The 24,333-nt window shown below is 46.1% G+C and overlaps 1 protein-coding gene across 1 annotated transcript in view; it reads left to right on the forward strand.

Annotated features, from left to right (window-relative positions):
• The first annotated feature begins 2,043 nt into the window (after positions 1 to 2,043).
• Positions 2,044 to 24,333, forward strand: part of SRRM4 (serine/arginine repetitive matrix 4) — a 104,160-nt gene continuing 81,870 nt past the window's right edge. The window contains exon 1 of the mRNA XM_058158790.1: positions 2,044 to 2,177. Coding sequence (XP_058014773.1) covers positions 2,044 to 2,177 — 134 coding nt within the window. The remainder of the gene's footprint in view (positions 2,178 to 24,333) is intronic.

Consider the following 24,333-nt stretch of genomic DNA (forward strand, 5'->3'; position numbering starts at 1 on the left):
TACAGAATGGGATGGGATAGGAATAGGAATAGAATAGGAATGAAATAGGAACAGAAGAGGAATAGAAGAGAAGTGTTGGAAGGGCCTTTGGAGGTCTTCTAGTCGAACCCCCCTGCTCACCCAGGAGACCTATACTAAGGATTCGAACGGCCGAATGGCCAACCTTTCTGACCGACAAGCTTTCAGCGTCTATATACCAAAAGGGTTTGATTTGAAGTGGAGGAGCGAGTCTATTGAGCGAGGTTACTTAAGCAGGCCAGGAAGGTGACTTCGGGAGAAATTCTGTAATGTGTGCCTTGGGTTTTTGGTGTTGGGTCAGGAGTTGGTCACAAGGCATCAAGATCTCCAAGGAAAGCATTTTGCACCTGATTTCCCAATTAGGAACCTTTTGGAGTTGATGCTGATGTGGCTTTACAGAGAGAGAGAGAGAGAGAGACAGAGAGACAGAGAGACAGAAAAAGAGAGATAGAGACAGACAGACAGACAGAGAGACAGAGACAGAGAGATAGAGAGGGAGAGAGACAGAGAGAGAGAGATAGAGGCAGAGAGAGAGAAAGAGACACAAATGGAGAGAGAGAGAGAGAGAGACAGAGACAGACAGAGACAGACAGAGACAGAGAAAGAAAGAGAAAGAGAAAGACAGACAGAGAGAGAGAAAGAGACAGGCACAGTCACACACACACACACACACAGAGACAGAGAGACAGAGGGAGAGAGACAGAAAGAGAGAGATAGAGACAGAGACAGAGAGAGAGACACAAATGGAGAGAGAGACAGAGAGAGAGAGAGAGAGAGAGAAAGAGAGAAAAAAAGAAAGAGAGACAGAGAGACACAAATGGAGAGAGAGACAGAGAGAGAGAGGAAAAAAAGAAAGAGAGAGACAGAGACAAATGGAGAGAGAGAGGAAAAAAAGAAAGAGAGACAGAGACAGAGACAGGGACAAATGGAGAGAGAGAGAGAGAGACAGAGAGAGAGAGAGAAAGAGCAAGAGCTGCAGCCTTCTCACTTACCCGCCAAAGCTTCTTGGCTGGGGTAGCTGACAGCTGGCACCCGTCCCAACCAAAGAGAAGCAAGTTGGGAAAAGCGGGTTTGGTTGGCAGCTGACAAATTGGCTCCGACAGTATTTGTGCGCGTGTGTTTTTTGTGTTGTGTGCGTGTGTGTTTACCTCCCTCCTGACTGCGTGGAGGGGGGGAAGTTGCCAAGAACTTGGGGCCCCCAAGGAGCACTGTTCTGCCCTCCCCCCCCCAACTTCACTCGACCACGAGGTGGCGAATCTGGATGGTTTCATCCCGCCCACCTCCCTCCTCCTCCTCCTCCTCCTCCTCCTCCTCCGTCTGCTCCGGACTGAAGTGTGTCTCCGCGTGTTCGCCTGCGTGCGCGCGTGTGTCTTTGTGTGTCTGCTGGAGGGCTTCTGCGCCTTGGTCTCCTCCCTCTCCCTTCCCCAATTCTGCCGGCTGTGAGTCAGCGCCCTCGCCTCGCCCCCTTCCCCTCCCAAGCTATTGACAAGCACACGACCCCCCCCAACCCCTCCCTCCGGCACCGCCTCACACCGGGGTGGGGTGTGGGAGGGGGGTGAAGTGGGAGGGACACACGGGGCAGTCTTTTGTGATGCCAATCGGAGCGAAGAGCGCGCCTGCCTTTTGTGTCCCTTTCTGAGACAAGAGGGAGCAGGAAGAGGAGGAGGAGAAGAAGGGAGAAGAAAGACAGAAAGGGGAGGAAAAAAGAAAGGAAGGAAGGAAGGAAAGAAGGAAGGAGGCAACTGAGCATCCGTCCCTCAATTGTTGGTCGGGTTGAAGAGGAAGAAAAGAAAGAAACGCCTCCGTCAAGGTAGCCCCGCAGCTGGATCGAGAGGCAAGGGAAGCCACCACCCCCCCTCTCCCACCTCTCCTCCAGGGTCGTCTACTCCGGAGCCCCCGACCCAGGGTCCCTAAACCCTGCCTGCCTCCTCCGGGCGCCCGAGAAACCCCCCACCCCCCGCCCTCCACGCCCTTTCTGGATGTCCCCGTGGGGTGCCTTTTCAGCACTTCGGAGAGCTCCGCGACATGGCCACCCTACAGCAAGGCGAGAAGCAGCTGTTCGAGAAGTTTTGGGAAGGGACTTTCCGAGCCGTGGCCACCCCCAGGTTGGGGAGCATCATCATGACCAAGATCACCTCCCGTACCAAGCCCCTGGCCAGGTAAGACCCTCCGTTCCAGGATGGCCGAGAGAGCCTGGACCACCAAGGGGAGAACTCAGTCGCTCTGCCGAGAGATTCGTTGGCTGAGATATTCTCTGTTGGGAGAGTTGATGGATGGAAAGAAAGACTGTGCTCATTGTGTGTGTGTGTGTGTGTGTGTGTGTGTGTGGTGTGGTGGGGTCATCATTGGGCAGGGTTGAAAACTTTTTCCAAGGTCCTGGGGTAGCCGAGAACGATTTCGCCTCCGATTCTTTGACACTTCGGCGCGGCAAAATTATACTAACGACCGCGGCCACCGCTAAACATCGATGGCATTTATTGCAATGATCGTATCATTTAGAGTAGAATAGAATAGAATAGAATAGAATAGAATAGAATAGAATAGAATAGAATAGAATAGAATAGAATAGAATAGAATAGAATAGAATTTTTATTGGCCAAGCGTGATTGGACACACAAGGAATTTGTCTTTGGTGCATATGCTCTCAGTGTACAATTCCTGGCTTTGATTCTCGCCTCTAATACCGTTGACGTTGTATTGTGGTCCTGTTAATATTGCTCAACCCCTGCTCTTTATTTCTGCTGTCTATTTTTGCTTGGATCAGCCAGCTGGGTTGAATCTTCTGTCCTGGGCGGCTCTGGATTTGAGTTGATCTGGGATGCTCTTCTCAAATTAATTTTCCCTTGGATGACAAGCCCTTCTCCTTCTCTTCCACGCCACCGCCAATATTTGTGGGACAAGCCATGAGCCCAAGAAAAAGGATGGTTCTTAATCTTACCATCCAGTGATGGTAAACCAGTCCACAACCTTATGGATACAGAAGGTCACTCTTGACCCAAGAGTGTCAGTTTTTCTGATGGATGAAGAGAGATTGGTCTTAGAATAGATCTCCTGTGACCTTCAAGGATCCAGGCAGGAAGGGACACTGTCCAGAGGCAGAAAAGCAGAGGTGTACAAATTATTCAGCTGAAAAAGTGAAGGAGGAATATTCTTTAAACAGATCCTTTAGTATTTTCCTTCCATCTGGCCCGTTTCATGCGTTCCTGAAATAAAACTCTGGCAGGGTTATTTCAATGGTGGGAGAAGATAAACTCCCCTGGGATTTCTCAAAGGAATATTATGGATTAAGAAAGAAGATAAATGTAGAAACTAGATGCGATTGATATCCCCCTACGGTGTGTTGGTTAAGAGCGCTGGTCTACGACGGTGGAAAACCTAAGTCCATGTTCAGCCATGGATCATCCTGGCTCTTTGGACCAGTCATTCTCTCTCCCTCCAGCCTATCCCATGTGGTTGGGAGGAAAACTAAGGAAGGGAGAGAGAGAGAGAGAGAGAGAAAGAGAGAGAGAGGGAGAGGAAGAGGGAGGGAGGGATGCATATAGCTTTAGAATTCTTGGAGAAAAACAGGGACTTGTGAAGACTAGAAACCGTAATATGATTTCCCAGAGGAGAAATTCCAGGGATGGTTTTCGTCCAAGCTTTTCTGCCACTACTCTGGAGAAGACGTGTCACCTGCTAGGAGCTTCCTGAAGGAGAAAGGTGTGTAACCTCTTGGCCCTGGTGGTAGCCAACGGGGGCTGTTCTTGACGGCTTCCCTACCTGCTTTTCCCTGAAGTGGTCCAAAAAAATATTTGCTCCTCAGGGACAAGAGCAGAGCGGTGGTAATACAGTACGTGTGTTGCTGTACGGAAAAGTAGCGGAGTCGTTTTTCTATTTGCTTTCAAGATAATTGACAGGTTGTCTCCTGAGAGGCTGTTTTGGCTCCCTCTGACAGCACAATATCCTCAAAATCACAATGCGCTAGGAAATATCCTTGTGAAGTTAAGCTTTCAGAGAAATGAGTCTCTTAACAGGGGAGCAGGAGACTACAAAATGTGCACAATCGCATCCCGTATTTGCGTGAAGTTGCTTTCCTCCTCCTCCTCCTCCTCCTCCTCCTCCTCCTCCTCCTCCTCCTCCTCCTCCTCCTCCTCCTCCTCCTCCTTCTTCTTGGGGAAGAGTTTTGAAGGGGCTGTTTATTTAATGGGTAAAATGACCGAAGCTGCCTGGTCTTCACCAAGGTTGGACTTGGTCAAACATTTAGAGAGAGTGTGAGAGATTAGGAGAAAATTAGAAGGTTGTAATTTAGGGAAGGAAGGAAGGAAGGAAGGAAGGAAGGAAGGAAGGAAGATGGTTAGATAGATGAATAAGTCAATGGGAAGGAAGGAAGGAAGGAAGGAAGGAAGGAAGGAAGGAAGGAAGGAAGGAAGGAAGGAAGGAAGGAAGGAAGGAAGATGGTTAGATAGATGAATAGGTGGATAGGAAAGAAGGAAAGATGGAAGGATGGAAGGAAAGAAGGAAGGAAAGAAGATGGTTAGATAGATGAATAGGTGGATGGAAAGGAAGGAAGGAAGGAAGGAAGGAAGGAAGGAAGGAAGGAAGGAAGGAAGGAAGGAAGGAAGATGGTTAGATAGATTAATAGGTGGATGGGAAGGGAGGGAGAGAGGGAGGGAGGGATAAACCACCCAGAATCATTTGCTGTGAGAAAAGCAGTTATGTAAAGTTACAGAATACAGAATAATAAAGTTGGAAGGGGACCTTGGAGGTCATCTAGTCCAACCCCCTGCTCAAGCAGGAGGCCGTAGACCATTCTGGACAAACGGTTGTCCAATCTCTTCTTGACAACCTCCAGTGATGGAGCATTCACAACTTCTGGAAGCCAAGCCGTCCCACTGGTTAATTATCCTCACTGTGAGGAAATTTCTTCTTAATTGTGGGTTGGATCGCTCTTTAAACATTTTCCTTTCTCCCCACTTCCCCCCTCATGGTTTCTTCTCCTGCAGCTGATAAATGAAGCACTCGAACCTGATGCTTTTTTTTAAAATTTGCATTTATACCCCGCCCTTCTCTGAAGACTCAGGGCGGCTTACACTATGTTAGCAATAGTCTTCATCCATTTGTATATTATATACAAAGTCAACTTTTATTGCCCCCAACAATCTGGGTCCTCATTTTACCTACCTTATAAAGGATGGAAGGCTGAGTCAACCTTGGGCCTGGTGGGACTTGAACCTGCAGTAAATGCAAGCAGCTGCTGTTAATAACAGACTGTCTTACCAGTCTGAGCCACCAGAGGCCCTTGATCGGTAATTAAATAAATAAAACCTCTTCCTTATCCTTCTACAGATTTGGCCTACAAAATGTATCCTTGTGGTCTCCCAGAGTTGAGTTTGACTCGGCCGAGTCTTTGCTTATAGTTTTCATATGTTTTTCACGTCAAAATGGCAGGGTTTTGTTTTATTTTTTTTAAAAAAAAACCTGTTGTGATCCAAAATCTGAAAAGGAACACTTTAACAGTAAGAGTTGGAAGGGACCCTGGAGGTCATCTAGTCCAACCCCCCCCCCGCTCAACGCAGGATTCGAACCACCGAACTGCTGACCTTTTCTGATCGACAAGCTCAGCGTCTTAGCCGCTGAGCCGCCTAGCCAGGCAGACTTGGACCTGCCATCGTCGGTCTTTATTTATTTTTTTTCCAGATCCCTAAAATTCTTAGAACAACAGAACCTGGGCACGTCTTTCTGAATTGCATGAGTGTCTCCATCTCTCTTTCTCTCTCTCTCTCTTTTTTTTTAACTCCATCATGGAGGGAATCTGTGTAACAATCTGGAACCTTTTCTTCTCGAATGCAGCTGTAGAAGAAATTAATGTATATTTTTTGGGGGAAATTGGGGCATTTGTACGAAGTGAAGCCCTTCCTACAAGGGGATGTGGCAGAGAGGCGGCTGCGAGTAAGGACTTCCGTGGCCTTCGTTGCCTCTTCTTATCCTGGAAACTGTTCTGGATTGCTTGACATGATTTCCGATTTCAAACAGGGGGAGACGATCCGCTTGATAAAATCTGCTTTCTTTTTCGCCTTGTTTTATTGCTAGCTTTGTGGGGGGTTCCCCCCCCCCTCTTTCTAATCTGAATCTAATCTTGGGTCCTTTCTTAAGGAATTTTCTTCCTGCATTTCTATGGTTGCATAAGCAGCCATGGACATATTTTTAAACGGTTTGCGGTTTCGTTTCATACAGTCGTTCGGAGCGGTTGGGCATTTCTTAAGAGCATCCTTTTTTTGTTTGTTTTCAGAAAAGAAAACGGCGGACAGAAAAAGAGGGTGGTTTAATTATGGGGGGATTCCCAAGGTCAACTCAGCTGCCCTTTCTTACATCCGTTCTTCCCTCTCACTGTTTATCCATCCATCCATCTCCATCTCCAATTCTCTCACTCTTCTTCCTTCCTCCTCTCTCCGTCTCACTGTCCCATCCATCCATCCATCCATCCCTCTCACTATCGTTCCATCCATCTCCATCTCCATCTCAACACTCTTACGGTCCGTCCCTCCCTCTTTTCCCCCCTCTTACTGTGCATCCATTCATCACTCCATCCCACTGTCCTTCCATCCCTCTCCATCTCCAACCATCTCATTGTCCTCCCTCCATCCCTCTCTCTGTCATCCTTCTCTCCTTCCCTCCATCCTTCCATCCTTCCATCCACACATATATACATAAGGTAAAGATAAAGATTTCCCTCGCACATATGTACTAGTCGTTCCCGACTCTAGGGGGCGGTGGTCATCTCCGTTTCAAATCCCAAGAGCCAGCACTGTCCGAAGACATCTCCGTGGTCATGTGGCCGGCATGACTCAACGCCAAAGGCGCACGGAACGCTGTTACCTTCCCACTAAAGGCGGTCCCTGTTTTGCTACTTGCATTTTTTACGTGCTTTCGAACTGCTAGGTTGGCAGAAGCTGGGACAAGTCACGGGAGCTCACCCCTTTATGCAGCGCTAGGGATTCGAACCACTGAACTGCCGACCTTTCGATCGGCTCAGCATCTTAGCCAATGAGCCACCGTGAAACCCCAACTTATCTATGGACAGCTAAATTATTCCAACCTCCTTTGGGGGCAGTAAAACTATCCAATCATTTATGAAAGGCAGGACTTTCCCCTAGCATTCATAGTAACACCAGAATTTTTTTTGGGGGGGGGGAAGGAATCTCCCCAAAAAATCTCCTGGAGAGAATTTCTTCCTCAGGTGAGGAGTGAAAAAAACTAGAGCGATTGCAAGCCCTCCGGAGAGAAGTTTGTAGCACAGAAGACAAACCCTTCCCAACCAACATTTTATGGCGTGTCGTTGCTCAGGTGCTCAAACGTCACCTTTCTCCCGTGAGAATTTCACTAGCAACTATTTTTTTTTTCTTCCTCTGGAAAAAAAAAAAGATGAACCAAAGCTGAATGAGAGAGAACGGGTGGGAGGACGATGCGGCGTTTCTGAGTTACACCAAGGGAAGGGTGAAACGGCGTGTTTGTGGAAGAGCTCGGCGTGTTTGTGCCGAAAGCTGTCACTCATGTGCGGCGTCGATCACTCACAGTTTTAACTAAGCCGGGAAGAGATGAAAGGAAGGGGGGAAAAAAGAGATTGTAATGTGGTGAAGAGGACTCGCTTTTCATCGCTGTGCGATCTGTGACATGATAGCAGTCTCCCCGGTACTTGAGGGGCTGTCATTGAGAAGAGGGGAGGTCAACCTCTTCTCCAAAGCACCTGAAGGCAGGACAAGAAGCAACGGATGGAAACTCATCAAGGAGAGAAGAAATTACCTAAGCGGTGAGAACAATTAACCAGTGGAACAGCTTGCCTCCGGAAGTTGTGGGTGCTCCATCATTAGAGGTTTTTAAGGAAGAGATTGGACAACCATTTGTCTGAAATGGTCTAGGGTCTCCTGCTTGAGTAGGGGGTTGGACTAGAAGATCTCCAAGCTCCTCTTCTTCTTCTTCTTCTTCTTCTTCTTCTTCTTCTTCTTCTTCTTCTTCTTCTTCTTCTTCTTCTTCTTCTTCTTCTTCTTCTTCTTCTTCCTCTTCCCCTTCCCCTTCCCCTTCCCCTTCTTCTTCTTCTTCTTGTCATTCTCTTCTCTTCTCTTCTCTTCCCTTCCCTTCCCTTCCCTTCCCTTCCCTTCTCTTCTCTTCTCGTCTCACCCTGTTACGCAGCACTAGGGATTCGAACCATTGAACTGCCGACCTTTCGATCGACAAGCTCAGCGTCTTAGCCACTGAGCCATCGCGTCCCTCTTTCATTAGACTAGACATACCCAATTCCCGCAACCGTCCTTTGTATGTTTTATTAGCCTGTTGCTCTTTTCTGCACTCTTTCCAGAGCCTCGACATATATATATATATGTATGTATGTATGTATGTATGTATGTATGTATGTATATAAATATATATATATTGCTCCCAGAAGCACGAAGCTGAAGCCTGAAGATGACGAATGAGACTTCGTCGAAACGTTGCCAAGACACTTCCAATTTTACGCGGGAGAAAACCCGAATAACCAAAGATATACATATATATATATATATATATATTTACATGGCTACAATATAGTTCTTGGGTTTTGGGTTGGGTGTTCTTCTTCTTCCTTCTGTTTATCCTCAAGTTGGGTTTCGAACTCGTCTTGGGAAAGCTCAGAGGTCCCCTTGACTCATGTTGCATCAGCTTTAATCTGCACTGAAACAACTCATTTTCTCTGCCCTGTCAACATTGACTGAGTATTATTTCCTCCTCCTGCCAAACGAGGCACGAGGCTGTTTCGAAACAAGGATGTAATCCTATCAGAGATAGATCTCTCTGACCTTCTAACTTGCTAGAGGAGACCCTCTTCAAAAAAAAAAAAAGCGCCATGTTTCCCTGAAAATAAGTCTGGGTCTTGTATTATTATTTTTTTTGTTCCAAAAGTTGCATTAGGGCTTATTTTCTGGTTAGGTCTTATTTTGGGGGGAAATACAGTCCTAGCTGATGATCATAACTGGGGCTTATTTTTGGGGGGAGGACTTATATTTCCAGCATCCTGAAAAAAAACCTTGCTAGGTCTTATTTTCCGGTTGGGTCTTATTTTCAGGGAAAGGGGTTAGAGAAATGAAAGAGAGAAAAGCATGGGTTGAATTTTAGCTTAAGGAAGATCGTGTCGGCTTTCCAGGAAAAAAATAAATAAATCCAACTCCAAGTCAAAACTCCGAAGCAAGCATTTTTCAAAATTCTATTTACTAGAATAGGTAAAAACTGGCACATCTGGGAAAATCCGAATCTGAACGTTCCGGGTTTCCCCTCAGTAAATCAAAACCCCCAAAACCATCCCTTGACTCCTCGGTTGATCACATGCTCCAATCGCCATCCGTCGCATCTCGAGACAACACTCCGACCACTCCTTCTCGGCCTGACCTTGACCGACAGGAAGGATGCTGTTACGTCTAAAGACAACCCCTCTACTAAATCCCCCACCTCCTACTTTCCAACACATGGAAAAGTAGGCAGCATGGAAGCTTCCAGACTAATAATACTCCAGACTCTGAATACAACAAAATACCTTATGCCACCAGACTTGAAATCCTGGGCTTAGAAAATTTAGAACTCCGCCACCTTCGACAGGACCTGAGTTTAACTCATAGAATCATCTATTACAATGTCCTTCCTGTCAAAGACTCCTTCAGCTTCAATTGCAACAATACCTGAGCACACAATAGATTCAAACTTAATGTTAACTGCTCCAATCTTGATTGCAGAAAATATGACTTCAGTAACAAGAGTTGTTAATACCTGGAATACGTTACTACTCTGTGGTGTCTTCCCAAAATCCCCAAAGCTGTAACCAAAAACTGTCTACTATTGACCTCACCCAATTCCTAAGAGGTCTGTAAGGGGCGTGCATAAGAGCACCAGCGTGCCTACCGTTCCTGTCCTATTGTTCCCTTTCATTATATCAAATTAATATAGTTATTACATACTCATATATGAGTCTTCGGAGAAGGGCGGGATATAAATGCAAATAAAAAAAAATAGAATAGGAAAATAGAATAGAAAAATATAGAATAGAAAAATAATAGAACAGAACAGAACAGAACAGAACAGAATAGAAGTTGGAAGGGACCTTGAAGATCTTCTAGTCCAACCCCCTGCTCAGACAGGAAACCCTCTACCATTTCACACAAAATGGTTGTCCAACATCTTCTTGAAAACCTCCAGTCTTGGGCTGCCCACCCCTTCTGGAGGCGAGTCATTCCACTGAGTAATTTGTCCTGACAGTCGGGAAATTTCTCCTTAGTTTCAGGAGTCGCCTTCTCTCCTCGACACCTTTCCATCCGTTGGTTGCTTCCTGCCCTGCCTTGCTCAGAGGCGGTGGGGATGGTTTTAAAATTGTAGAAAGAAACATCAGCACCTTGTAACTGTGCTGATGACACTATTCTGACAGCCGAGTTTGCAGATGATCCGCAGGCACTAATAATGAAAGTCAAGGCGCAGAGTGGAGGGGAGAAAAAAAAATGAGAATATGATTAAATATCAGGAAGACTAAACCACTGACAAGTGCAGCAACCTTCGAATTGACAGGAGAGATATCGAAATGGCGGTTGGGCTCTGCTTTTAGGGTCTGCTGTCAACTTGGGAGTCTCCAGGGGACGTCAGCTGATGAGACGGCGCCGCTTTCTAAATCAGGATCAGAATAGAGCTGGAAGGGACCCTGAAAGGCCTTCTAGTCCAGCCCCCTGTTCAAGCAGGAGATCCCATGCTCCCTCCTTTTGCTTGCTTGATTTCTTTTGATTGATTGATTTTGTCGAGTACATATTAGATAATATATGTAAGCATGAATTGAATACATAACATGAATACAATTAAAGGGAACATTAGGATAGGGATGGAAGGCACGCTGGTGCTGTTATCCCATCCCATCCTATCCATCCTATCCATCCTATCCTATCCTATTCTATTCTATTCTATCTCATTCTATTCTATTCTGTTCTGTTCTGTTCTGTTCTATTCTATCTCATTCTATTCTATCTCATTCTATTCTATCTCATTCTATTCTATTCTATCCCATCCCATCCTATCCATCCCATCCTATCATCCCATCCCATCCCATCCCATCCTATCCTTATTCTATCCTATCCTTATTCTATTCTATCCTATCCATCCCATCCTATCCTATCCTTATTCTATCCTATCCCATCCTATCCCATCCTGTCATCCTGTCCCATCCTATCCTATCTATCCTATCTATCCTGTCCCATCCCATCCCATCCCATCCTATCCTTATTCTATTCTGTTCTATTCTGTTCTATTCTATTCATTCTATCCCATCCTATCCCATCCTGTCATCCTGTCCTGTCATCCCATCCATCCTATCCTTATTCTGTTCTATTCTATTCTGTTCTATTCTATTCTGTTCTGTTCTATTCTGTTCTCATCCTATCCTATTCTATTCTATTCTATCTATCCTGTCCTATCCTATCCTGTCCTGTCCCATCCTATCCATCCCATCCTGTCCTGTCTATCCTATCCTATCCATCCTACCCTATCCTTATTCTATTCTATTCTATTCTATTCTATTCTATTCTATTCTATTCTATTCTATTCTATCCTATCCTATCCTATCCTTATTCTATCCTATCCTATCCTATCCTATCCTATCCTATCCTATCCTATCCTATCCTATCCTATCCTATCCTATCCTTATTCTATTCTATCCTGTCCTGTCCTGTCCTGTTCTATCCTATCCTATCCTATCCTATCCTATCCTTATTCTATTCTATCCTATCCTATCCTGTCCTGTCCTGTCCTGTCCTGTCCTATCCTATCCTATCCTATCCTATCCTATCCTATCCTATCCTATTCTATTCTATTCTATTCATTGACGGTTTTTAAGAAGCAATTGGACAACCCTTTGTCCGGATGGTATAGGGCCTCTTGCTCGAGCAGGAGGTTGGACTAGAAGACCTCCAAGGTCCCTTTTCCAGCTCTGCCATTCTTTTTAGAAGCCGTATTCCTTTTCTCGGGGGGGGGGAGTTTATTTCTCGGTTCGCTCTACTTTAAATGCAACTGACAAGGCACCAGATCATGGTCCAGTTCTCTTCTCCTGGCTGACAAGCTTGTGCAGTTTGGGTAGTTCTTACCTGACCTTTAGTCCTGAGCCATCTTTCCAGTCGCATTAATTCATTTGGTTCCCCCCTCCGTCCCTGGCCTTTGGGGCAGGGAGAAAATAAATCTTCTATGTGACAGTTCCCCCCCCCCAATAACAGGACGCTTGCTATGGTGATGCTGTCATGAAATTGTCTGCTCCCCCCCAGCTGATGTCTCTCTCTCCCTCTCTCTCCCTCTCTCTCTCTCTCTCCCCCTTTCGTGCTCCTCTTAGCTCCCTTTTTCCAATCCCGGCAGTCTTTCAAACGTCCCTCCAAGGCCGACGGTGACAAATCCTAGCGGATTTTATTTTCATTCCCGGAGGTCCCATGTGGGGCAAAAGACCCTTTGAATAACAGTGCAGCTGAGGACAACGAGCCCCGCTAGGTTTATTTATTTTATTTATTTATTTTGTCACAACAGTATATATAAGCATAAGCATGAAAATAACTATATAACATAAAAGCATATATATAGAATAGAATAGAATTTTATTGGCCAAGTGTGATTGGACACACAAGGAATTTGTCTTGGTGCATATGCTCTCAGTGTACATAAAAGAATATATATATATGTTTTCTGAGGTTTTCGCGGGTGTTTGTATGTAGGTCTTTGGTTATTCGGGTTTTCTCCCGCGTAAAATTGGAAGTGTCTTGGCGATGTTTCGACAAAGTCTCATTCGTCACCTTCAGGCTTCAGCTTCGTGCTTCTGGGAGCAATGCATTGCTCCCAGAAGCACAGAGCTGAAGCCTGAGGATGACGAATGAGACTTCGTCGAAACGTCGCCAAGACACTTCCAATTTTACGCAGGAGAAAACCCGAATAACCAAAGACCTACATATAGACCTCTTAGGAATGGGGTGAGGTCAATAGTAGACAGTTTTTGGTTAAAGCTTTTGGGAGTTTGAGAAGAGACCACAGAGTCAGGTAGTGTGTTCCAAACATTAACAACTCTGTTAGAGAAGTCATATTTTCTGCAATCAAGATTGAAGTGGTTAACATTAAGTTTAAATCTATTGTGTGCTCTTGTATTGTTGTGATTGAAGCTGAAGTAGTCTTCAACAGGAAGGACATTGTAACAGATGATTCTATGAGTTAAACCAGGTCCTGTCGAAGGCGGCGGAGTTCTAAGGTTTCTAAATTCAAGATTTCAAGTCTGGTGGCATAAGGTATTTTGTTGTATTCAGAGGAGTAGAGAACACTTCTTGTAAAATATTTCTGGACTCGTTCAATTGTATTGATGTCTGAAATGTGGTATGGGTTCCAGACAGGCGAGCTGTATTCAAGGTTGGGGAAACAGACTTAGGTGTTCTCGGAGAGGGGCAGAAGAGAAAAATAGCCAGGATTGGACCTCAGGGAGGAAGAAGGCTACACACTGAATAGGGCTTGGAAGGTGTTATTTGAAGTCCTTGCTTTGTCATTGCCTTGGGTGAGCGCGATTAATTTCATCCACGGATGCCCAATGAATCCGAGCACAGGCTCTCTGTGGTTTTCAGACAGGAAAATACTTTTTTGGGGGGGGAGCTTGCTTTTTGGGGTGGGGAATGGTTATTCAGGAAATTTACCGCCAGCCAGCTAATCCCAAATTCTTTTTTTTCCCTAATAGAGCTAGTTCTCGACTTACATCCCTTTCTTTTTTTTTTTAATAAAAAAAGTTTTATTTCCATTTTCCAACAACATATTCAATCTACAGTCTCTTATTCAATATTAATCATTAACTTTCATTTGTTACTTATTCGGGCCTGCTCAGCTACCACTTCCTTCCTTAACACAACCTTTCCTCCTCCCTTCTCTATCTTCTTCTACTTTCTCCATCCTTCCTCTCTTTCACTTTTCTACTTCCTCTCCTCCTTCCCCACTCCTCTCTTCCCCCCTTTCTAACCCTCTCTCTTTCCCCTTTCTTCTTCCTCTCCTTTCCTCCTCTTCTACCTCTCTCTTTTCCTACCTATTTTCTTTCTTCACTCTCTCTACTCCTCTCTCCCTTTCCATTCCCTTCTGAAATGGCAGCTGAGCAGCCCCGATTTCATTTCAAATTGTTCAAATTATTTCTATTTTTTAATTACATATCTTCAATCATTCCTTGGGGGGTGGAAGATGAAGGATTATTAATGTACAGGAATGACTTACGTCCCTTTCTTTAGTGACCGCTTGGAGTTACAACAGCACTGAAAAAAGGGATCCTTGCAGCATCCTCCTTTAAGAAATGCCTCGCTTAGCGACAGAGCGCGGCCGTAAGTCAAGGACTACCTGGAATGCCAAATCCAGACTGAGCAACTGGCTGACGGTGTGGTGAACCAACGCTAGGTACACCATGAAGGCAGGGATGAAATCCTGCAGGTTCTGATAGGTTCTGGAGAACCGGTGGTGGGAACTTTGTGTAGTTTGGTAAATGCCAACTCTGGCTGGCCCCAGAGTGGGGAGGGAATGGAGATTTTGCAGTATCCTTCCCCTGGAGTGGGGTGCGAATGGGGATTTTGCAGTATCCTTCCCCCAGGAATGGGGAGGGAATGGAGTTTTTGCAGTATCCTCCCCCCAGGAGTGGGGAGGGAATGGAGATTTTGCAGTATCCTGCCCCCAGGAGTGGGGAGGGAATGGAGATTTTGCAGTATCCTTCCCCCAGGGATGGGGAGGGAATGGAGTTTTTGCAGTATCCTTCCCCCAGGAGTGGGGAGGGAATGGAGATTTTGCAGTATCCTTCCCCCAGGAGTGGGGAGGGAATGGAGATTTTGCAGTATCCTTCCCCTGGAGTGGGGTGGGAATGGAGATTTTGCAGTATCCTTCCCCCAGGAGTAGTGGGGGGATGGGGATTTTGCAGTGTCCTACCCCTGGAGTGGGGTGGGAATGGAGATTTTGCAGTATCCTTCCCCCAGGAGTAGTGGGGGAATCGGGATTTTGCAGTGTCCTTCCCCCAGGAGTGGGGAGGGCATGGGGATTTTGCAGTATCCTTCCCCCAGGAGTGGGGAGGGCATGGGGATTTTGCAGTATCCTTCCCCCAGGAGTGGGGAGGGCATGGGGATTTTGCAGTGTCCTTCCCCCAGGAGGGGGGTGGGCATGGGGATTTTGCAGTATCCTTCCCCCAGGAGTGGGAGGAATGGGGATTTTGCAGTATCCTTCCCCAGGAGTGGGAGGAATGGAGATTTTGCAGTGTCCTTCCCCAGGAGTGGGAGGCATGGGATTTTGCAGTGTCCTTCCCCCAGGAGTGGGGTGGGAATGGGGATTTTGCAGTGTCCTTCCCCCAGGAGTGGGGAGGGCATGGGGATTTTGCAGTATCCTTCCCCCAGGAGTGGGGAGGGCATGGGGATTTTGCAGTGTCCTTCCCCCAGGAGTGGGGAGGGCATGGGGATTTTGCAGTATCCTTCCCCCAGGAGTGGGGAGGGAATGGGGATTTTGCAGTATCCTTCCCCCAGGAGTGGGGTGGGAATGGGGATTTTGCAGTATCCTTCCCCCAGGAGTGGGGAGGGCATGGGGATTTTGCAGTATCCTTCCCCCAGGAGTGGGGAGGGCATGGGGATTTTGCAGTGTCCTTCCCCCAGGAGTGGGGTGGGAATGGGGATTTTGCAGTATCCTTCCCCCAGGAGTGGGGTGGGAATGGGGATTTTGCAATATCCTTCCCCCAGGAGTAAGGAGGGAATGGAAAAGAAAAGCAGTGGCAAAATAAAGAAGGGTAAATGGTAAAAAAGGGGCCCCGAACAATTAAAAATGAAAGTTAAAAGACAAGACGAAGGGAAAATGATGGATAAAAGACTGTACATTTAAATATGCTTATGAAAAACAAAAATAAAAACTTTTTTTTTTTTGGAAAACAAAAAAACAAAAACATCATCGGCATTGACAAAATCCCCGATCGGTCAATTGCAAAAAAAAAAAAAAGGCAGTTTGACGTGGCACAGCTTTCATCCTGCGACGAGATGTTTAACTCCATCAAATATCCACACCTGGCTCTCGGGGAAAGGACTCGATCGGTGGACAAAAAGGCCAACTCCGGTCTGAAGACAGCCGGTGACTCTGAGTCCAACAACAACAACAACAACGACAACAACGACAACAACAACAAATGTCTCTGGTTCACTGCAGCTTCACCAGTTCTCTTCCCCATACTGATGTTCAGGTTCAATAAGCCCCCCGCCCCCCACACCGCCACCTTTCCAGTTTTGCTGTCTCAGCCTGGCTTCGTGAGTAATGAGGGCCTGCAGGCAACACCTCAATATTCCTTTCTTTTCTTTCTGGATTCTGCTTGTTTTCCCGGAATTAACAGTGGCTGAGGGCACTTTGCAAGCGCTGGAAACAGAACAATCCTGCAAAAAAAAAAAAAAAAAAAAAGGAACGAAAGCGGCAGTAGGGGAGAAGGGATGAAAAAAAAATGCAAACAAGATTGGCGAAAACAGTCACGCAAGGCTCTCTCTCTCTTAGAAAGAGAAGAGAAGAGAGAGAGAGAGAGAAAATCTGTTGGATAAGATAAATTATCCTTCAATTTTTCCACGTCCTCTAGATCGAAATCCCGCCCTGAGATCCATATGGCTCCTATTTTGTCCAAAAACCCCACACTGAAAACTTGGCTCTTTTCCCAGGACTTGATGATATACCCTGCGAGAGAGTTTTTTGTGTGTGCTGTAGAACATACAGAGTAGAATAATAGGGTTGGCAGGGACCTTGGAGGTCATCTAGGCCAACCCTCCTGCTGGAGCAAGAGGTCCTATGCCATGCTGTGGACAGATTGGTGGCCCAGTCTTCTCACTGAAACCTCTAATGATGGAGCCGCCTAGAAAGGCAAGCCCCTTCTACTGACTAGATGGTTGTCTCTGTCAGGGAAATTTCTCCTTAATGCTAGGTTGGATCTCTCTTTGATAAGCTTCCAGTCTGTTAGTTCTTGTCATGCTGTCAGGTGTTTTGGAGAATAAATCAATTCCCTCTTATTTGTGACAGCAACACAGGGACTGGAAGACAGCTATCATGCCCACCAGCCATCCACAATCTAGAAGAGAAGAGAAGAAAAGGGAAGGGAAGGGAGGAGAGGAGAGGAGAGAAGGGAAGGGAAGGGAAGGGAAGGGAAGGGAGGAGAGGAGAGGAGAGAAGGGAAGAGAAGAAAAGGGAAGGGAAGGGAGGAGAGGAGAGGAGAGAAGGGAGGAGAGGAGAGGAGAGGAGAGGAGGAAGGAAGGAGGAGGAGGAAGGGAGGAGAGGAGAGGAGAGGAGAGGAGGGAAGGGAAGGGAAGGGAAGGGAGGAGAGGAGACAAGAGGAGAGGAGAGGAGAGGAGAGGAGGAGGAGGAGGAGGAGGAGGAGGAGGAGGAAGGGAAGGGAAGGAAGGGAGGGAGGGAGGAAGGAGGGAAGGGAGGAGAGGAGAGGAGAGGAGAGGAGAGGAGAGGAGAGGAGAGGAGAGGAGAGGAGAGGAGAGGAGAGGAGAGGAGAAGAGAGGGAAACTGACTTGTTAAGCTGAGCTGTATTGGTATTAGAGGGAAAACTATCCCCTTGCTCCATCGAATGCAATGGTCAACAATCAGTGGTCCGTGAGAAAATTTTGGTGGTCCGCAGAAAAATTATTTGCATTTTTTTTATATTGTACTAAATACTATTTATCTTTTTAAAAAAATTCATATTAGTGGTGTTCGGGATTTAAAATTATGAATTTAATGGTCCCTGAGGTCCGAAAGGTTGGTGACCCCTAATCTAATAGAACATCTTCTAGAGCCATGGTGGCGCAGTGGTTAGAATGCGGTACTGCAGGCTAATTCTGCCCACTGCCCACAGTGTGATCCTGACCGGCTCAAGATTGACTCAGCCTTCCATCTCTCCGAGGTCCTTCCTGAGAAAAAACATATCTTTGTCCCTTCCCTTCCCTTCCCTTTTCCTCCCTCCCTCCCTCCTTCCTTTCCTCCTTCTTTCTCTTCCTTCCTTCCAGAAAATATATTTTCCTCCCTTCCCTTCCCTTCCCTTGTCTTCCCTTCCCTCCCCGCTCCACCCTCTCCTCTCCTCCCCTCCCCTCCCCTTCCCTCCAGTAGTAGGATTCAAACAACTTAACAACCGGTTCTCTGCCCTCATGATTTCTTCCAACAACCAGTTCACCAAACTGCTCCGAAAGTTAACAACCGGTTCTCCCGAAGTGGTGCGAATTGGCTGAATCCCACCACTGCTCCTCCTCCCTCCTCCCTCCCTCCCTCCCTCCTTCCTTCCTTTCCTCCTTCTTTCCCTTCCTTCCTTCCAGAAAATATATTTTCCTCCCTTCCCTTCCCTTGTCTTCCCTTCCCTTGTCTTCCCTTCCCTTCCCTCCCCACTCTGCCCTCTCCTCTCCTCCTCTCCCCTCCCCTTCCCTCCAGTAGTAGGATTCAAACAACTTAACAACCGGTTCTCTGCCCTCATGATTTCTTCCAACAACCAGTTCACCAAACTGCTCCGAAAGTTAACAACCGGTTCTCCCGAAGTGGTGCGAATTGGCTGAATCCCACCACTGCTCCCCTTCCTCCCTCCCTCCCTCCCTCCCTCCCTCCCTCCCTCCCTCCCTTCCTTCCTTCCTCCCAGAAAACATAACTTCGGCTTATTTCAAACCAAACCAAAGGCTCTTCAATTCCATCAAAATGAGTGGTTTTATCCTCAAAGGTCAGGTCCTCTTTCCAAGCTCCATCGCAGCCCCCCCCCACAAACCCTGGTATATTCAACGCATCCCCGTTTTCTGCTTGCTTTTATTTTTGACAGCCGGCGGTTACGTCAGAGTATGGCTGCCTCTGGATGTGAAGCTCTTATTGGAATGGATGGATGTTTTTCTCTGAGCGGTAATTGATGTCATTACCAGATCTCTTGGAGGGACGGAAGGGGTCTGCCCCATTTCTTCCAGCAAGATAAATATATACCATAAGCACGGAAATGGATTGTTATTTTCCGTAATTTTTTTTTTGGAAAGATGTACGTCGGAGTCCCCGCTAAGGAGGCAGTGCAATTGATAACTCAAAACTAGACTGGTCTTGTTCCTTGGTTAGGAAATGAACTGGAGAGCCAGGATACAAATGATATATAAGATTGTTTTGATTTGTTACCTTCCAATTATGCCTGTGTGTGTGTGTGTGTGTGTGTGTGTGTGTGTGTGTGTGTATGTCTTTGGTTGTTTGGGTTTTCTCCCGCATAAAATTGGAAGTGTCTTGGCGACGTTTCTACAAAGTCTCATTCGTCATCTTCAGGCTTCAGCTTCGTGCTTCTGAGAGCAATGTGTGATTGCAGCTGTTTCTTCCTTTTTAACTGCTAGTGGGGGTTTGAACTGATTGGGTGAGAGCTTGGCTGTGCTCTGATTGGCTGGGGTTTTTTGTGCTCTGATTGGCTGGGGGTGTGTCCTGTTTGGGTGGGGGCTTGGTTGTGCTCAGATTAGTCTGAGCTGCAGGGGGATTTGAGCTGGTGAGCTGCATTGCTGTTGTTTGGCTTCGTGGTCATGGTCATGCTACATCTTCATAGTGGGTGTCAGTCTACTGCATGTATGGATTGGAGGGGTTTGAAATGGCTAATGTTGCAGCTGCGGTGTGGCTTCTGGTCCTTGGTCGTGCTTCATGATCAGTGTGGGTTTGGGTCTGCTTTCTGGGTGGATATGTGGTGGTGACATCCTGTGTGGACCTCGTGAGTGTGGGTCTGGTGTCATTCCTCGTGTTAGGGACTCGTTTGTCAGTTAAAAAGGAAGAAACAGCTGCAATCACACATTGCTCCCAGAAGCACGAAGCTGAAGCCTGAAGATGATAAATGAGACATCATCGAAGTGTCGCCAAGACACTTCCAATTTTATGCAGGAGAAAACCCGAATAACCAAAGACCTACATACAAATACCCACAAAAACCTCAGAAAACATATATATATATATATCCCATTCCACGTAATGAGAAAAGGAATTTGTCTTCGCAGAACGTTAAGTTCTGCTTAAGAAAAAAAAATGGGAAAAGCTGGTTTCTAGTCCATAAGAATGCACGGGGGGGTGTGCTTGATTGGCGCCTGGATATTGGATGTACGCTCCAAAACCTGTATTGTTATTTTAGTTCAGGGCTCTCCAACCTTAGTAACTTTTAAGGCTTGTGGACTTAAACTCCCAGAGTTCCTCAGCCAGCTTTCCTGGCTGAGGAACTCTGGGAGTTGAAGTCCACAAACCTTAAAGTTACTAAGCTTGGAGACCTCTGTTGTAGTTCGTGGCCTAGTCGGCCAGATGTTCAGAATGGATTCGGCCTTTTTGTCCGCCTATTGAGTCCTTCCCAAGAATCTGGGATAGGCAGATGTTGATAGTCAATGGTATTGATGATCTCGATGTAGGATGTAAGTTTTTCCTAGTAAAGCTGCCTTTTGCAATTGACTGGTGGTGAATTTGTCAATGCCAACGGTGTTCTTTGGTATGCCTCTATTGCTGTTTCTTCAAAAAGCTCCACATAGTTCTCCTCACAACTCTGGGGTTTCTGCCGGGAGGAAGGGACAGAAAGAAAGAATGATGTGTGGCCGCAAACATGGGGACCATCTCCTGTTCGCCTTTTTACATCTGATGCAAGCAGGATGTTGCGTTGCGTTGCGTTGCGTTCCATTCCATTATTCTATTCCTGTTCTTTTCTGTTCTATTCTCTATTCCATTCCATATTCTATTCTATTCTATTCTATTCTATTCTATTCTATTCCATTCCATTCCATTCCATTCCATTCCATTCCATTATTCTATTCTATTCTATTCTATTCTATTCTATTCCATTCCATTCCATTCCATTCCATTCCATTATTCTATTCTATTCTATTCTATTCTATTCTATTCTATTCTATTCTATTCTATTCTATTCTATTCTATTCCATTCCATTCCATTCCATTCCATTCCATTCCATTATTCTATTCTATTCTATTCTATTCTATTCTATTCTATTCTATTCTATTCTATTCCATTCATTCCATTCCATTCCATTCCATTCCATTATTCTATTCTATTCTATTCTATTCTATTCTATTCTATTCTATTCTATTCTATTCTATTCTATTCCATTCCATTCCATTCCATTATTCTATTCTATTCTATTCTATTCTATTCTATTCTATTCCATTCCATTCCATTATTCTATTCTATTCTATTCTATTCTATTCTATTCTATTCTATTCTATTCTATTCTATTCTATTCTATTCTCTATCCATTCCATTTATATGCTGCTCATCACTTGATCGACTCATTTTTAATCCACCTCGGTTATGCCAGATTCTGGGCTGTTGACCAAACAATTTGCAGGATTCTAGATGCAGAAATTTTGGGGGTGGAAGACTAGGAGGATGATAATGCAAAAAACTGGAAATTCTCCAAGACTTTTTTGTGTTTTGTTTTTTTTTTGTTTCCGTTTTGCTTCGGTAAAATATTCACTCCGCTTGTAGGAATGGAGCTGGGTAGGAGGTCCCTTCCCTTCCATCCCAAACTTCGAAGTGCTTAAACGTGAAGAGGAAATTCTTAAATCAGAACGACAAAGACAGATATCTCCTTCCACCCGTGTATGCTATGACCTCGATCACTCCAGCCTCACTCCCACTGCAGTCCTCTGGCCCCTTGCCTGAAAAAAGAAAGAAAGAAAGAAAGGTGAATTTACCTTTTAATTACTGCCTTATTCATGATTTGATTGGTTTTGGCTGGAGGGGAGGGAAGGGGAGTTACTCTGTTCGGACCAAGGTTCCCACAAACCAGGAAGCAGACTCCCTTGTCCCGACCACAAACCCCTTTTTTATTAAGTTACTGTGAATTCTTCTCTGTCACATCCTGCAAAGTCACTCAAGGGTGAATTTGCAGTCGCAGACCTTATCTGGCTTGGAGAGCTGCCAGGCCCGATATCTTCAAAACTTGGCAAGGAGTCACGGACCAATTAAGCGAGCTAATTGTCTCCTGCAAACTCCACTCCCCTTTCGCTCCTCTTTTATTCCCTCCGGGAGGGGCCCTTCATCATCCACCTGTGGCCTTACTCCCAAGTCGACCCTTGTTCTTTAGCTGTTCCCTTCATCTGGCAACTCTGCGCATGGGCAGACTGGGAACAGGCTCCAACTGTTCGTCTGCCCTCACTGATGTCTGACTCCGAAGGCAGCTGATACCTGTCAGACGGCCCTGGCCCCCTCTCTGCCTCCGATGCAGAGCCCTCATCAGAGCCTTCCCCAGATTTCAGGACTGGCCCATGTTCCTCCCCAACCTCCTCACTGTCCGAATCTGCTGCTGGCCGCTGGCGGGCCACAACAGCACGACTCAACCTCCCCCACGACGACACCCTGTGTTGTGTTGATCCACTCTCGGCATGTTCTTTCCGTGCAAGTGGGCGGGTGTATGAATTCCCCCTCGTCGTCTTGACAGAAGTGGTGTTGGCCCTTTGGTGCTAACAGCTTGTTCTGCTCCGAAACGGCGACGGGGGCTATTTTAAGAAAAACGAGAGGGACTTTTCGGGGACTCACAACATGCATTGGATTGTCTCCCTTTTTTGCTTTTCCTGGCTGAAAAGGGTAATAATGTCCATTTGTATGGCACCCTGGGCTTAGCCTTGGGAGGAAGAGCTCTCTCTGTGTGTGTGTGTGTGTCTGTGTGTCTGTCTGTCAATCAACTGGATTTTTTTTTCTTTTGAAGACGTTTTACTTCTCTTCCACGAAGCTTCTTCAGCTCCGACAGGATAGTGGGGAATGGAAAGATTTATATTCTTTGCAAGAATCTCTACAGGCTTTTAGCTGTGCAGTTTGGAATGAACCCCCTTGGAATGGGGTGTGGGAGTAGGAATGGATTTCCAGAGGAAAAAAATTGCAGACTACAGGAATCTTCTGCGCCACTCAGGTGACCCTGAGGACACAGATAAACCCCTCCAAGCGGCCTCAACGACCCTCTAAAAGGGATGCAAATGACCGGCTGTCTCCAAGGACTATCAATCCTTCCATTCCCCAACTTCCGGTCAGAGCTGAAGAAGCTTCTTGGATGAGAAGCGAAACATCTTCAAAGAAAAACAAGAAAGTCCAGTTGCCTCTTGAAAAAAAACACCTTTGGGACAACCATGAACTTACAGAACTCCATACTTAACTCTTAAGTATAACCTGCCCCCCCCCCAACCAAATTGCTGTCCTCTTGCAAGAATGGCTGTTCGTCTCTCAACTGGTTTCTACAGTTTGATGTAGTGGTTAAAAGTGCTGGCTTAGAAACCAGGAGACGGTGAGTTCTAGTCCAACCTTAGCCATAAAGGCTGGCTAGGAGACTTTGGCCAGGCACCAGGAGACGGGGAGTTCTAGTCCCAACTTTGGCATAAAAGCCGAATGGGGGATTTTGGGTGAGTCACCAGGTGGAGGTGAGTTCTAGTTCCGCCTTTGGCATGAAATCCGGATGAGGGATTTTGGGTGAGTCACCAGGTGGAGGGGAGTTCTAGTCCTGCCTTAAGCACGAAAGCCAGATGGGGGACTTTGGGTGACTCACCAAAGGAGGGGAGTTCTAGTCCTGCCTTAAGCATGAAATCTTTATCAGCCTCTTTTTTTTAGATGTCCAAAGGAAAAAAAATGAAAGAAAAAAAATCCACCGAGATCCAACACTGAAATCAAGTGGATTAGAAACAAATTAAATTCACTCGGTGTGGGTGACAGTTTTTGAAATGTCACCAAATGTTCAATCACACCGGGTTTTTTTTTAAGCCTGCTGGGAGAAGTTTGAATGAAGAAGATACGTTGAGGGGGAAAAAATTCATCCAGATTCCCTACTAGGGAGAATTATCCAGAGCAGACAAATGAGTTATTTTAAATAAAGATTTTTTTTTTCCTCGTCCATCAAGACGATGAACTGGAATACTTCTTTATTAATGTGGTTAGAAAAAATGCTGGGCTTATATGGATAAATAGTAATATATTTCAGAGAGCGAAAGAAGACAGATGGGAAACAGTAAATTTCAACTGGGAGAGGGAAGAGGGAAGAGAAGAGGGAGGAGGAGGAGGAGGAGGAGGAAGAGGAAGAAGAAGAAGAAGAAGAAGAAGAAGAAGAAGAAGAAGAAGAAGAAGAAGAAGAAGAAGAAGAAGAAGAAGAAGAAGAAGAAGGAGAAGAAGAAGAAAGATAGAGATGGATGGATGGATGGATGGATGGATGGATGGATGGATGGATGGATGGATGGATAGAGAGAAAGAGAGGAGAGGAAAGAAGGGGAAGAGGAAGAGGAAGAGGAGGAGGAGGAAGAAGAAGAAGGAGGAGGAGGAGGAGGAGGAGGAGGAGGAGGAGG

The sequence above is a fragment of the Ahaetulla prasina genome, chromosome 15 (genome assembly GCF_028640845.1).
Source record: "Ahaetulla prasina isolate Xishuangbanna chromosome 15, ASM2864084v1, whole genome shotgun sequence".
Taxonomy (NCBI): domain Eukaryota; kingdom Metazoa; phylum Chordata; class Lepidosauria; order Squamata; family Colubridae; genus Ahaetulla; species Ahaetulla prasina.